General features: G+C 45.6%; 2 protein-coding genes across 2 annotated transcripts; one reads left to right on the top strand and one right to left on the bottom strand.

The window, feature by feature from the left end:
• Positions 1–793: 793 nt before the first annotated feature.
• On the bottom strand, positions 794–3662 carry rpain (RPA interacting protein). The gene is made up of 7 exons (XM_040123317.1): positions 3458–3662; positions 3177–3368; positions 2793–2865; positions 2457–2568; positions 2117–2180; positions 1041–1181; positions 794–924 (listed from the first exon to the last, which is right to left on the bottom strand). The coding sequence occupies exons 1-7, from the start codon at positions 3527–3529 to the stop codon at positions 895–897; spliced, it is 684 nt and encodes a 227-aa protein (XP_039979251.1). The 5' UTR covers positions 3530–3662; the 3' UTR covers positions 794–894.
• A 6260-nt stretch (positions 3663–9922) lies between these two features.
• LOC120788171 (cyclin-dependent kinase 5 activator 1-like) lies at positions 9923–11127 on the top strand. Its single transcript, XM_040123728.1, has 2 exons — positions 9923–10438; positions 10636–11127. The coding sequence occupies exons 1-2, from the start codon at positions 9923–9925 to the stop codon at positions 11125–11127; spliced, it is 1008 nt and encodes a 335-aa protein (XP_039979662.1).
• The last annotated feature ends 396 nt before the right edge of the window (positions 11128–11523 follow it).

The following is an 11523-nucleotide window of genomic DNA, read 5'->3' as shown; positions in this document are numbered from 1 at the left end:
ATAGAGTCACCAAACTTTATAGGTGTGTAGTTGAGATCAAAATGAAGGTGGAGCTCAAAGATAGGTGTGGTCTGACCCAATGAGTAGTGAGTACTCTGGTAATAATGTAGTAATGACTACTGAGTACTAATGTAATGATGCAGTAATGACTACCGAGTACTCACATAATGATGTAGTAATGACTACCGAGTAGTCATGTAATAATGCAGTAATGACTACCGAGTACTCACGTAATGATGTAGTAATGACTACTGAGTACTCATGTAATGATGCAGTAATGACTACCGAGTACTCATGTAATAATGCAGTAATGACCACTTAGTACTCTTGTAATGGTGTAGTGATGAATATTGAGTACTCATGTAATGATGCAGTAATGATTACCGAGTACTCATGTAATAATGCAGTAATGATTACCGAGTACTCATGTAATGTAGTAATGACTACTGAGTACTCATGTAATGATGCAGTAATGACTACCGAGTACTCATGTAATTATGTAGTAATGACTACTGAGTACTAATTAAATAATGGAGTAATGACTACTGAGTACTCATGTAATAATGTAGTAGTCACTACTGACTATTCATGGATCGGAACGTCAACATGTTGACGGGCGTTTTGACTGATGTGATCCCATCTCAAGATGGTCCCTAGTTTTGATGTAGTTTTCATGAAGAAAAAAAATTTGTGATTGCAAAATGATGCGTACACAAATTCATCATAGCTTCCTATCATATGAATGATAGTTGGGGTGGCAGCATACAGTACAAGAAAGAACAGCATCTGCACATTAAATATTAAAACAGCCTTTATTTCACAAAAAATGCAGAGTACAAAAAACTCAAAATCAAATCTCACGAGTCAAGTAACTCATAATAGCCATGTCTGCTTTCACAGCACGATGGACAAGTAGTCACAAACCTGAAAGCAGAGAAAACAATGAACTTGTGATGGCAAAGATAACCTTTTTTAATTTTTAATTCCAAATTTGGCTCCATATGAACTGCCTGGATGACTTGGAAGTGACTGTGCCATACCTTGCAGCTTATCATCAGGTTTGGAGAGCTGTCTGTGTTTGGAGTTACGGAAAAAACGGGGTTGTAGAGGCAGTCCTCCATGTGCTCTGACACTCTGGACTCCAGAAGACGGCACAGGATGTCTGGAGTAATGTTCTGTTTCTAGAAACAAGGAGTACAAAATTGTAGCATTATAGCTGAAGCCATCACTTACTCACTTAACTAAACTCTGGGCTTTGTTAAGCAGTCTTCTCTTTCTTCCTTTACAGGCTTTTTGCAGAGTCACTACATGACTTGGCGAGGAATTCTGTATAACATCATCTTTATTATTATTTTAGAATGAAGTGGGCTACTTATAAATACCATAACATTGCAAATAAATTGTGGTATACATGTTCCAGGACAGTTTTTATGAAATCAGATTATTATGCAATTTAAAATAAAAAAATAAAAAGGTATTTCTTCTGTCAGATTTTTCAACACAGAGCAAATAGGGATGGATAAACAAGAGTGTCAGTGTCAGTTCCAGGGATATAAGAATCATAGTGATTGGACATTCTGCCTCCGTGATGTCTTTGTTTTAATTCTTTGTGTGGGCTAATCGTGCTCCGAGATTTTAAACTACAGATGGACACAGAAAGTATACAGCTAGCGAGGAGTCTCTCTCTCTCTCTATAGATATCAAAATAAAAAGTATACTGAAGAAAACTTCAAAAGATAATAATTCTGTGGAAAGTTCTTGAGTTGAGGCGCTTGTGTTCTTCTACAATTTCATAGCGATTTATGGATGTTTATCTGCAGTGAACATTGTAAATGATGATATCCCTCAAAGTATAAGTCACACTGAAACTAAAAATGTGTGTGTCATGTCTTTGTGTTTGTGTGAGATATGATTCCTAGGAGGGGGGCAATTTTTGATGCAATTGGGCACTAAGATTAGCATGCCTGGATTAAAAAAATTAAAACAACTTTCTCGCAACTTTGGCAGAAGTAATATGATGCCATAAATATGATTTTTAGATAGAAATGAAAGATCTTATAATATAAAACAAAAGTCACCTAATTTTTGATAGGATAGAGATTTAAAAAAAAAAAACCTTGGTGTTGATGTACAGTCCACAGGGGCAGGAGATGAAATGGCTGTTGATATTCAAGTTGTTCCTGCAAGACACAAAAAGCACTTTAAAAATGTGTTTGTTATCAATACAACTTTGGAAATAAGTCCAGCCCTGTGTGTTTGCCTCTTCCACTTATGGTATAACTAAATACGTTTGCAATTTTTTTAACAGTCTCTATTTTCAGCTGCTCTGACTGCCACCGGTTTTACAATTGTGGTAGCATAGAACTGATTTGTAGTTCATTCACGTAGATATAAATATGAAAAACTGTCGACATTTGTCAGGATCTTTTGTTATAGCAGGCAAATCTTTGACTCACGTGCGACATATGGGGCAAATAACATGCATCTCCTCCATCCCTTCCACAACAGACGATATGTACTGCTGTTCAAACTGCAGGTTCCTCTCATACTCATCAATAATAGACATTTCTGAAGCAGACAGAAAAACACACTCAAGCTCACACACCCTTGTTTCCAATGCATCTGCAAAAAATATCCTAAGCCTGAGATAAAATCACCACTGTTCGTGATCATATTTGACTTTTTGGCGTTACAAAGGTTTCCATTTATTTCACCGAACGTTCATTATAATATGTACAGTCAGAGGTTTGGATAGAGAAAGAACGGGATGATTTAGTTTGTAGAAACGTTACCTTGAGACATGAGCTCCTGTTGGATTTCTTCAAGGACGGCCAGTTCGTCATACTCTTTCATGACACTGAACATCTGTTTCATAGAGAAGGGAGAGGACCTGCAATTGGTATTAAAACTCTAAAACAAGTCAATTTTGGATTTGAAAAGAAAAAAGAAAGACACTTCAGCTCCGCGGGGCAGCTACAAACGATGACTTGTCCGGTCTTTGCTCTCTCAGTCAACCATTCACTACTGAGCGCAGTTAATGACTCGGTGAAGTTTGTATTAAGAAGGTGCAGCGCAACGTAAAGCTCTCTGACAGAGCTACAAGTGACACCGACGGACACCGGGGGGGAGGAAAAAGGCCGAGAATTTGAGGCACAGGCAGAGAGAGACCGACTGACCTCAGCCATGCCCTCCGGCCCCCACAGGGAGGGCAGTCTCCGGTCCTCTGACCCCAGGGCGGTCCACTCCTCCTCCATCACCTCCTGGACGATGATGGAGGCGCCCGAGCCGCTGCGCTGCTGGCTCTCTGACATGCCACGGTACCTCTCCAACAGCCTCGACCGGCTGTTTTTCAGTCTGTCTATGCAGCCCTGGGAAATACAGGAGAACAGAGAACTGCCGTGTTAAACCCAAACGAGTGCTAGCGAGCTAACTAACGCATTTACGTCTTATGTCTCACCCTGCGGTATGTTTCTTTCCATGGCGGAGTCGTTCCTTTATAAAGTGACCGGTGTCTGTGCAAGGCGTCCATTGGTTTTAACCGCTAGCAACTACACATTCACGCACATAGACTTGTTCCAACAAACTGCTTAAGTTGGGGGAGACTTCAAAAACAAAACATTTCAGCTTTTAACCCCGCCCCCCGGAAGTTAATGTGGCCCGCCACGGGTGGCATGATGGGTTGTGTAGTTCTCTTTCCTTGTGCGTTTCAATTGCGGGTGGCGAACCGGCATTATAGGCGCATTACCGCCACCTACTGGACCGGAGTGTGGAACGGAAAAAACAACTACATTTTCTCTGAAGTAATTCGTCAGAAGACTGCGTACTCTCCACGACGTCTTTCCTAGCAGTTTCCCCAAAGGAATGCGGTGCTTTCCACCATTTAGTAGCCCACTGATATCCTTTCCCTTCTTTGTTTAAAATGTCATCAACCGCCGTGTTAAGTAACGGTGGACTGCACACGCTACACTGTGCGGTTCCACTTCCTACTGAACAGTTGGAGCGGAATATTCTGTACCGGCCTTTACTTCTGCTGGACATCTTACTGTTCACGCCTCATTTGATAAGCCCGATTATTCACTGAATGATGGACAAATTGTTGTGCGACCATTTCAATACTGGTATCTTAGAGAGGGACCAGGGGCGGGTCCAGCACGAAGCCAAATTAAAGGTTAAAAATGTTGCAATATAAATGGACTTTGTGCGTATATACTGTGTCACCTCGCTCTCTTACGCTGATTTTAACATCAGCCACCCAGATAAGTCTTGTATATACCATCAGCCCTGTAGGCTATAAAGTGAGGTGCAGACATTTTTTCTTTGTTCACATTTTATGTGGAACTCCCATGAGATCTGTCCGGCTGAAAACAATGCAGATCTTGTTTTATTTCTTTAGCTCCACCTCTTTGCCCTCATCATTATATCGAGATCAAAGATAACATTGTTTCGCCTCTACGTCCTATAAGCGAAATATGAAATACCAACTCTTAATCAAAGGGCTGAAGAGCCTCTCAAGTTTCTTTTGTCGACCGTGTCCTATTATATTTAGTTAATCCATCACTCTGAGCTTGCTGTCAGCTTTTGGAAAACCCCGACTGGTTTTCCTGTTGAGGCTGATCGGTGTATAATTACCTGCCGACTGTTTTTACACGGGCAGCCGGCAGCCGGGTGACCCACTGTGATGTGTCACAGTCCAGAGAATCAGCTGTTATTCTTCCCAGCATTCAGATGCAGCCTCCTCTTTTGGAGGCTTTGCAAATCCCCTCCTCTCTTCCAACTCAGCGGCCTCCTTGCCTGTGGGTAGAGCTGTATTTTGGAAGAAAGCCATTCAGATAAATCCCCTTTCTGGGTCCCTCGTCTCCAGCTTTCATGGAGCATTGGTTGTGGCTGAAAAGGCTCATGGAGGCCGTGCCATTAGCGGTCCTCTGGATGACAGGAATTTCCTCGGCAGGGGGACCACAGAGAATGACACCGGCCGATGCTCGACGGTGGGTTTGCCACGTAGCAGTGGCTTTGGAGATGGGGAGGCTCCGGACGGTTTCTACAGACCTGAGGGTGTAAGAGAAGAGGCAAATATTGGTCCCGTTGCAAAGACTTTCAGGAAGGTTTAACAGGGAAATTGTCTTGGTGGCTCTGCAACTAAAGGAGGAGATGCATGACCAAGAGAAGAGAAAACACTGCTGAACTAATAACTAGAAACAACAAATTAAGGCCGAGTTTTAAAGCCGCGACTTTCCATCTCTTTCAATTAGGAGTCACTGAAGAGGGAAGACAAACTTTTCCAAGCTAAGAAACTTTGAGTTAGCAAACTTGTCAGCTTGGCTCGGTCACTAACAGGACAACAAGTTCACATGGTCCATTCAAGAGATGTATTTCTCCCATTGACTCCTGTTTCATAACTGCCCAAAAACCGTTTTTCTTTTGTGGAGCAGTTATTGCTCTGACAGAGGAGCTTAAATAAAACTCCAGACAGCTAATAACTCCCCATTTAACCCCCATTTTGGACTTTTCTCCTTGGACCATAGCTGCCTGCAAACAAGGTTATTACCCCTTTATCCTGAATCTTTAATCCACAGTGGTTTTACCTTTGTTAAACGTTGCGACAGTTTTGACTAAACTTCTCGTCTCGCAAGTCCACCGACTTTTAGAGAGGGCAGTGAATCAGAGGAGGGCACCCCTGTAATGCAGCAGAAGGAGGGGAGCTCTTGTATTTGAAAACAAAGAAGAAAGATTGAGGAGGTCGCGGGAGGTACTATGCCAATTCATAAAACAACAGAGGTTCTGCTTTCAAACCCACAAAATGTTTCCAAAAGTTTTCAGCTCTTAAAATGCAGAGCAAGGAAAAATTCTCTATGATATTATGTCTGTGAAGCGGAAATAATGAAACCTCCTGACAATTTCCTATAAAGTTTCCCAGGAACAACCGCGTAACTTCCCATTAATTGGGGAAAACAAAGTCAAGTTCCTGTATTTTCTGATTCGGGTTGAGTTAACTGTGTTGATTTCCGGATTCCTGGAAACCCCGCTGGAACTCAATCCTCCATTTAAACCTGAACTTTCAGTATTCGGTTATTAATGGACACACTATTTGCCGAATTGTCTGCTCACCTGTAGACAAGTGTCACCTGCCGTGCAATGAATGAACGACCCTCTAGGTGTGTATCAGTTGTAGGTCTACCAGTTGAACACAGTCTCTGTTTTCCCCCTCAGCAGTGATCAATCATGTAATGATTTCCAATAGATTTACAGTAGCAGTTCATTCCAGTGGTGGAAGAGGGACTGAGAACCTTGACTTAAGTGAACATACTAATACATGAATGTGAAAAAACAATTCAGTATCATAAGCAAAGGCCACTGAATAATTATGTATGACATTGTAAGATCAAACTGGTGCACCACGGAGTGAGCAGCATTTCACTGGTGTTGTTGCTGTCATTTCAACCTGGGGACCAGGCCCCTCCAAAGGGTCGCAAAATAAATCTGAGGGATCTTGAGATGATCCATGGGAGAGGAAGGAAGAAAAAACAAAGTCCTGCGACACAAATCTGTAAATCTTTCACCTCGTTTTTTCTGTCCAATCACTGCATCATTTCATCTTTTGGGGCTCGAAACAACAGATATCTCTCCGGTTGAACCGCTAAAACTCACACGCAGCTACATCTTGACAAGGAATCCCGAGCCGTTTTTTCTTTTTGTCCGTTTGTTTGTCAGGGGGTCACCGGCCCAACAGGTTGGAACCCGCTTCAACAAAGCGCATCATTTGTGCTTTGCGCCAAATCGCATCTGGAAAGTGACCAGTCACTATAGTTGGAGTAAAAAGTACAACACTGGCGTCTGGACGTAGACCGCAAGTTGCCGAATGCAAAACCTTCAGTGAAGGACTTTGGGTCCACCCCCTCGTTCATTTCTGCTAAACGATCGCAGGGGGCAACTCACCCTCACCCCGACAATGGGAGGAGCGCTCCCCCGCGAAGGATGGGGGCTCCCGGACTGGCGCGCCGATTGGCAGAATCCTCCTCCGCCGGCGCAGCTCTGCCACATCCGGGCGGCCGGTTCAGCACCGCGGACAGCGACCTCTCCCATAGGCTGGAGCCCGTCGGCGGCCAATGGCTTCAGCGGCGCGGCTGCGACTGCGACGACCGGCGGCAGCGGCGGCAGCATCCCGGCAGCAGCCAATGAGAAGGCGCCGTCTCTCTCCCACATCCAACCCGAATAACTGCAGATGCCCGCATCAAAGCGACGGGTCTCTCTCCGGGCAGGTCGGCTTTGCTGAGGGCATGAGCTGCCATCTATTTTTGGAACTCGCAGTGGCCATTTTCCCTCTCTCTCGGCATCCTCCGCCGTCGTGCTGATCAAGGGTTCCGGACCGATACGTGCTGTTTTCTGTAGCCTACGTCCGAGCTGCCAGTGAGGAGCGGGACGCCTGTTAATTCTCGCCTCTCGATGGAAGACATCTTCCCACTCGCTGCGAGCGAGGGAGTGAAGCGCACTTGGCATCCGCTTGGCATCTCTCTTCCCATCGACGAGCGGGGGACTTTTCATAGATGAAGAGCTGAGGAAGGCGGCAGCCAACCGGGGGACAAGCGATCCGTTTTCACGCCCTGGACCCCGGGCAGCTGGTGTTGGCGGCGCGGAAGCCCCTTCACATTTTGACCGCATTTACGCAGCAGCCAGGGGGTCAAGGTGTGATACATGGATTTCAAAGGAAGAGTGGATTAACTAGAAGGTAGGAAGACGTGGAGGGGTGTTTTTGCTGCATGTGTGTGTGTGTGTGTGGGGGGGGGGGGGGGCAATTTCAGCTCTGCAAATGATCAAACGTAAACCAGCCTGTCGAGAAGGCCCGAATAATGCTCCAAAGCCAACAATGTAGACACACCATCACTGAAGGCCCAAGTGTGTGGCCGCTCTTTTCCACGTTTACATAATGTTGTTCATACAAGGTTAAAGTCAACGGCATCATATTCCCTGTGTGTGTGTGTGTGTGTGTGTGTGTGTGTGTGTGTGTGTGTGTGTGTGTGTGTGTGTGTGTGTGTGTGTGCGTGTGTGTGTGAGAGAGAGCTGATGTGTCTGAAGCGGCCTTATGGTGGAGGGGGGCTGTTTTCAAGGCTTCCATTTTGAAGCTAAGATGGATGCTTGTGCACACTTCTTGCTCATGCCTCGGTGGCCTTATCTTGCTTCTTATATAATACCCATGAACGCTGGAGGGGCGGCAGGCCCGAGATGCGCCGACGTCCCGCTTTATGCCGAGAGAGACCAGCAACGGGATTTAATAACAGACGCGAAGGCTCGATTGGAGGTTCAAACTTCAATTCCTGTTGCCCTCTTTCTTTCCTTTGTCTTTTTTTTTTTTACTAAACTACCAGGACGAATGCTCGTTTTCAGTTTATCACGCAGGTGCTGTGGTTGACACATCACTGCCCTGAACCAGCCTCTGTAGCCAGAGAAATTCTATTGAAGATTTCAGTCCTGTCATCTCTGAGATAAAACAATTTACTCATAATGTTCTATTAAACTCTATTAATTAACATTTCCCCATAGGTAAACATTTAAACATCTCTTTAAAATTCAATCAATTAACTTTTATCATCTTGAAAGGTTTTTTTTTTAAATTTTTTTCTCCTGACTCCATCAAACATGTAAAAAATCTGGACCTTGCAAACAGAGGTTTGAAAAACAAAATCACTTCACTCAAGATGAACCTACGTTTTTTTTTTTTTTTTTTTGTGGAGCTTTCAAGCACATGTCTTGGTCTTACTCAGGGGAAGCTCTGGAAAATCCTTTCTCCTGACTTTCTCCTGAATCACGTGTCACAAAACAAAAAATTGGAGAGTCAGAATCTTTGGAAACTTAAAAAAAAAAATCTGAACTCAATGTCCACATACTGGATTTTTGGGGGCTTTCAACTGTGTATCAGGGTCTTCCTCGCAATATACAGTTTGCTCAGGTGTCATGGTAGCTGGGGGACAGTGATGTCACCATGGAAACAGCTATCTAGGTAGTTAGATCCAATACTAAGGAAACTCCATAAGCTGAGGAAGAATGTGAGATGTGGTTGAAAGCTTCAGCTAGTAAGCAGACCTTGATAAGTTACAGCATGAAGGCTCATTCTGGCCCTTGGAGATGGTAGCTTGACAAAAAAAAAAAAATCGTAACTCAAGGCCCCCTCACTAGCTTTTTCTGGAGCTTTCAATCTCATCTCACGTTGTCTCTGTGAATACAGCGATCCAGGCCGTTTGGTCCATACTGAGCAAACTTGATCGGCTGAGGAAGACTGAGAAAATGTGGTGGAAATCTTTAGAGAGCCAGCAAGTGAAGCTTGAAAAGTTCTCTCCTCCGTTAAAAACTCCAGTGTTGAGTTTCCTTCTTGGCCTCGGAAAGACGAGTTTAACAAAAAGAAAATCCTTAACTCAAATACTAGCTTTTTCCAGAGCTTTCAACCCCTCATCTCACCGTCTTCTGTTGGCGGATTGAGTTTGCCCAGTTGTCCTGGTAGCCGGGACACGGCGACAGCACAGTGAAGGTAGCTATCTGGGCAGCTATCTCCATGAAAACCGCACCAACTCCATCTGCTGAGGAAGACTATGACATGCACTCGAAAACTCAGAAGAGACCTTCAAGTGGACGGTTTGCTAGGATGGTCATATTAAAATGTCATCTTTAATTAACATCGCTTTAATAAATTTAGTTGTTAATCGTTGTGTGGTTTTTGTTGATTGGTTTGACTTTGCATTGTTTACTAATGTAACGTAACTAATGGAAATGACTGCCACTACTTCCTGTTCTACGCTCACAGGTTTGACTTCCTCCAGAAGAGAGACACTTTGATCTTCTCAAAGCTCTTTGTCTAGACCAGTCGAAGAGCTTTCCCCCCGCTGCTCCCCACTCCACCTTTCCTGTGTCCCTCTGCCAACCCTCGCCAGGCATCATGGGTACGGTGTTGTCGCTGTCTCCCAGCTACCGAAAGGCAGCGCTGTTCGAAGATGGCCCGGCTACAGTGGGACACTACACAGCAGTCCAGAACAGCAAGAATGCCAAGGATGCTGCCGCCGCAGCTGCAAAGTCCCTCAAACGGCCCTCCATCATCAGTGTGCTGCCGTGGAAACGAATTGTGGCTGTATCAGCAAAGAGGAAGGGCTCCAAGAAGCTGCAGTCAGACGGCGGGGACGGTGGGAAAGGGAGCTCTCCGGACGGTCACGCCACCGCCACAGCCAACTCAGCCTCCAACAGCCTGAAGCTGAAGAAGTCTCAGTCCTGCGCTAACCTTTCATCTTACTCATCCGGCCAGGACCCCTCAGCAACCACTACCACTACCTCCTCCCACCTGCCCAGCTCCAAGACCCTGGCTAACGTAGCTACCGTCGCTGCCAAAAAGAATTCCCTCACGGGCTCTGGGATCCAGCCACCTACTGCAGCAGGCACGCCAAAACGTGTCATTGTCCAGGTAACCCTGACTGCTTTTTCTAATCACAGAACATCTGGTGCTGAATAAGGATTTTTGAGAGCATTCCATCATCCATCGCTACTTAAACTCATATCTCCGATCCTTCCGCCCGAACCTTACCTTTCCTTACTTATCCCTTTTGCTCTTTCCTTCTCTCTCTACTCCGCTGCCCCCGCATTCCCTTTTTTTCAACCCAGGCCTCCACCAGTGAGCTGATGCGCAGCCTGGGTGAGTTCCTGTGCCGTCGGTGTTATCGACTGAAGCGTCTGTCCCCAACGGATCCAGTGCTGTGGTTGCGCAGTGTGGACCGCTCCCTCCTCCTACAGGGCTGGCAAGATCAGGGCTTCATCACTCCGGCCAATGTGGTCTTCCTCTACATGCTGTGCCGCGACGTGGTCTCAGCCGAGGTGGCCTCGGAGCGTGAGCTGCAGGCCTCGCTGCTCACCTGCCTCTACCTGTCCTACTCCTACATGGGCAACGAGATCTCTTACCCACTGAAGCCCTTCCTGGTCGAGGCGGAGAAGGAAGCCTTCTGGGACCGCTGCCTGGAGATCATCAACCGCATGAGCGGCAAGATGCTCCAGATCAACACCGACCCGCACTTCTTCACCCAGGTGTTTGCTGACCTGAAGAACGAGAGCAAGAAAGAAGAGGAGAAGACCAAACTGCTCATAGGTCTTGACCGATAAGAGGGAGCTGGGAGGGGGGGAAGCAAGGATGGATGGATAGAAAAAAATTGCTGGAGTTAATAGGTTGAGGACGAGCGGACTAATGTGATGCATTGTAGCGCTACCGTGGAGCAGTACTGTTGTCTGGCGTCTCTACTGGTTTATGAGTAACCAAATTTCCTGTTTGAAACCCAGATCAAAGAGCTTCTGGGATCGAACATGGTGTCTAAATCATTCTAGTTGGGTAATGAGCCACCTCAACACTGACAGGCTTTCAGGCAGAGGCAGAGACTGATCTGCAGTGTCTTGTCTGAAGCCAGCAACTGGTCTTCAGGGCCATTTTACCAAAACAATGCAGATAACATCAGGGTTGCTGTGGTGCTGGCCACATTATCTAACATGACTGGATATGATTAG

Source organism: Xiphias gladius, chromosome 3 (genome assembly GCF_016859285.1).
Source record: "Xiphias gladius isolate SHS-SW01 ecotype Sanya breed wild chromosome 3, ASM1685928v1, whole genome shotgun sequence".
Classification (NCBI taxonomy): domain Eukaryota; kingdom Metazoa; phylum Chordata; class Actinopteri; order Istiophoriformes; family Xiphiidae; genus Xiphias; species Xiphias gladius.
Note: the sequence above shows the minus strand (reverse complement) of the source record. Positions and strands in the feature narration are given on the sequence as shown.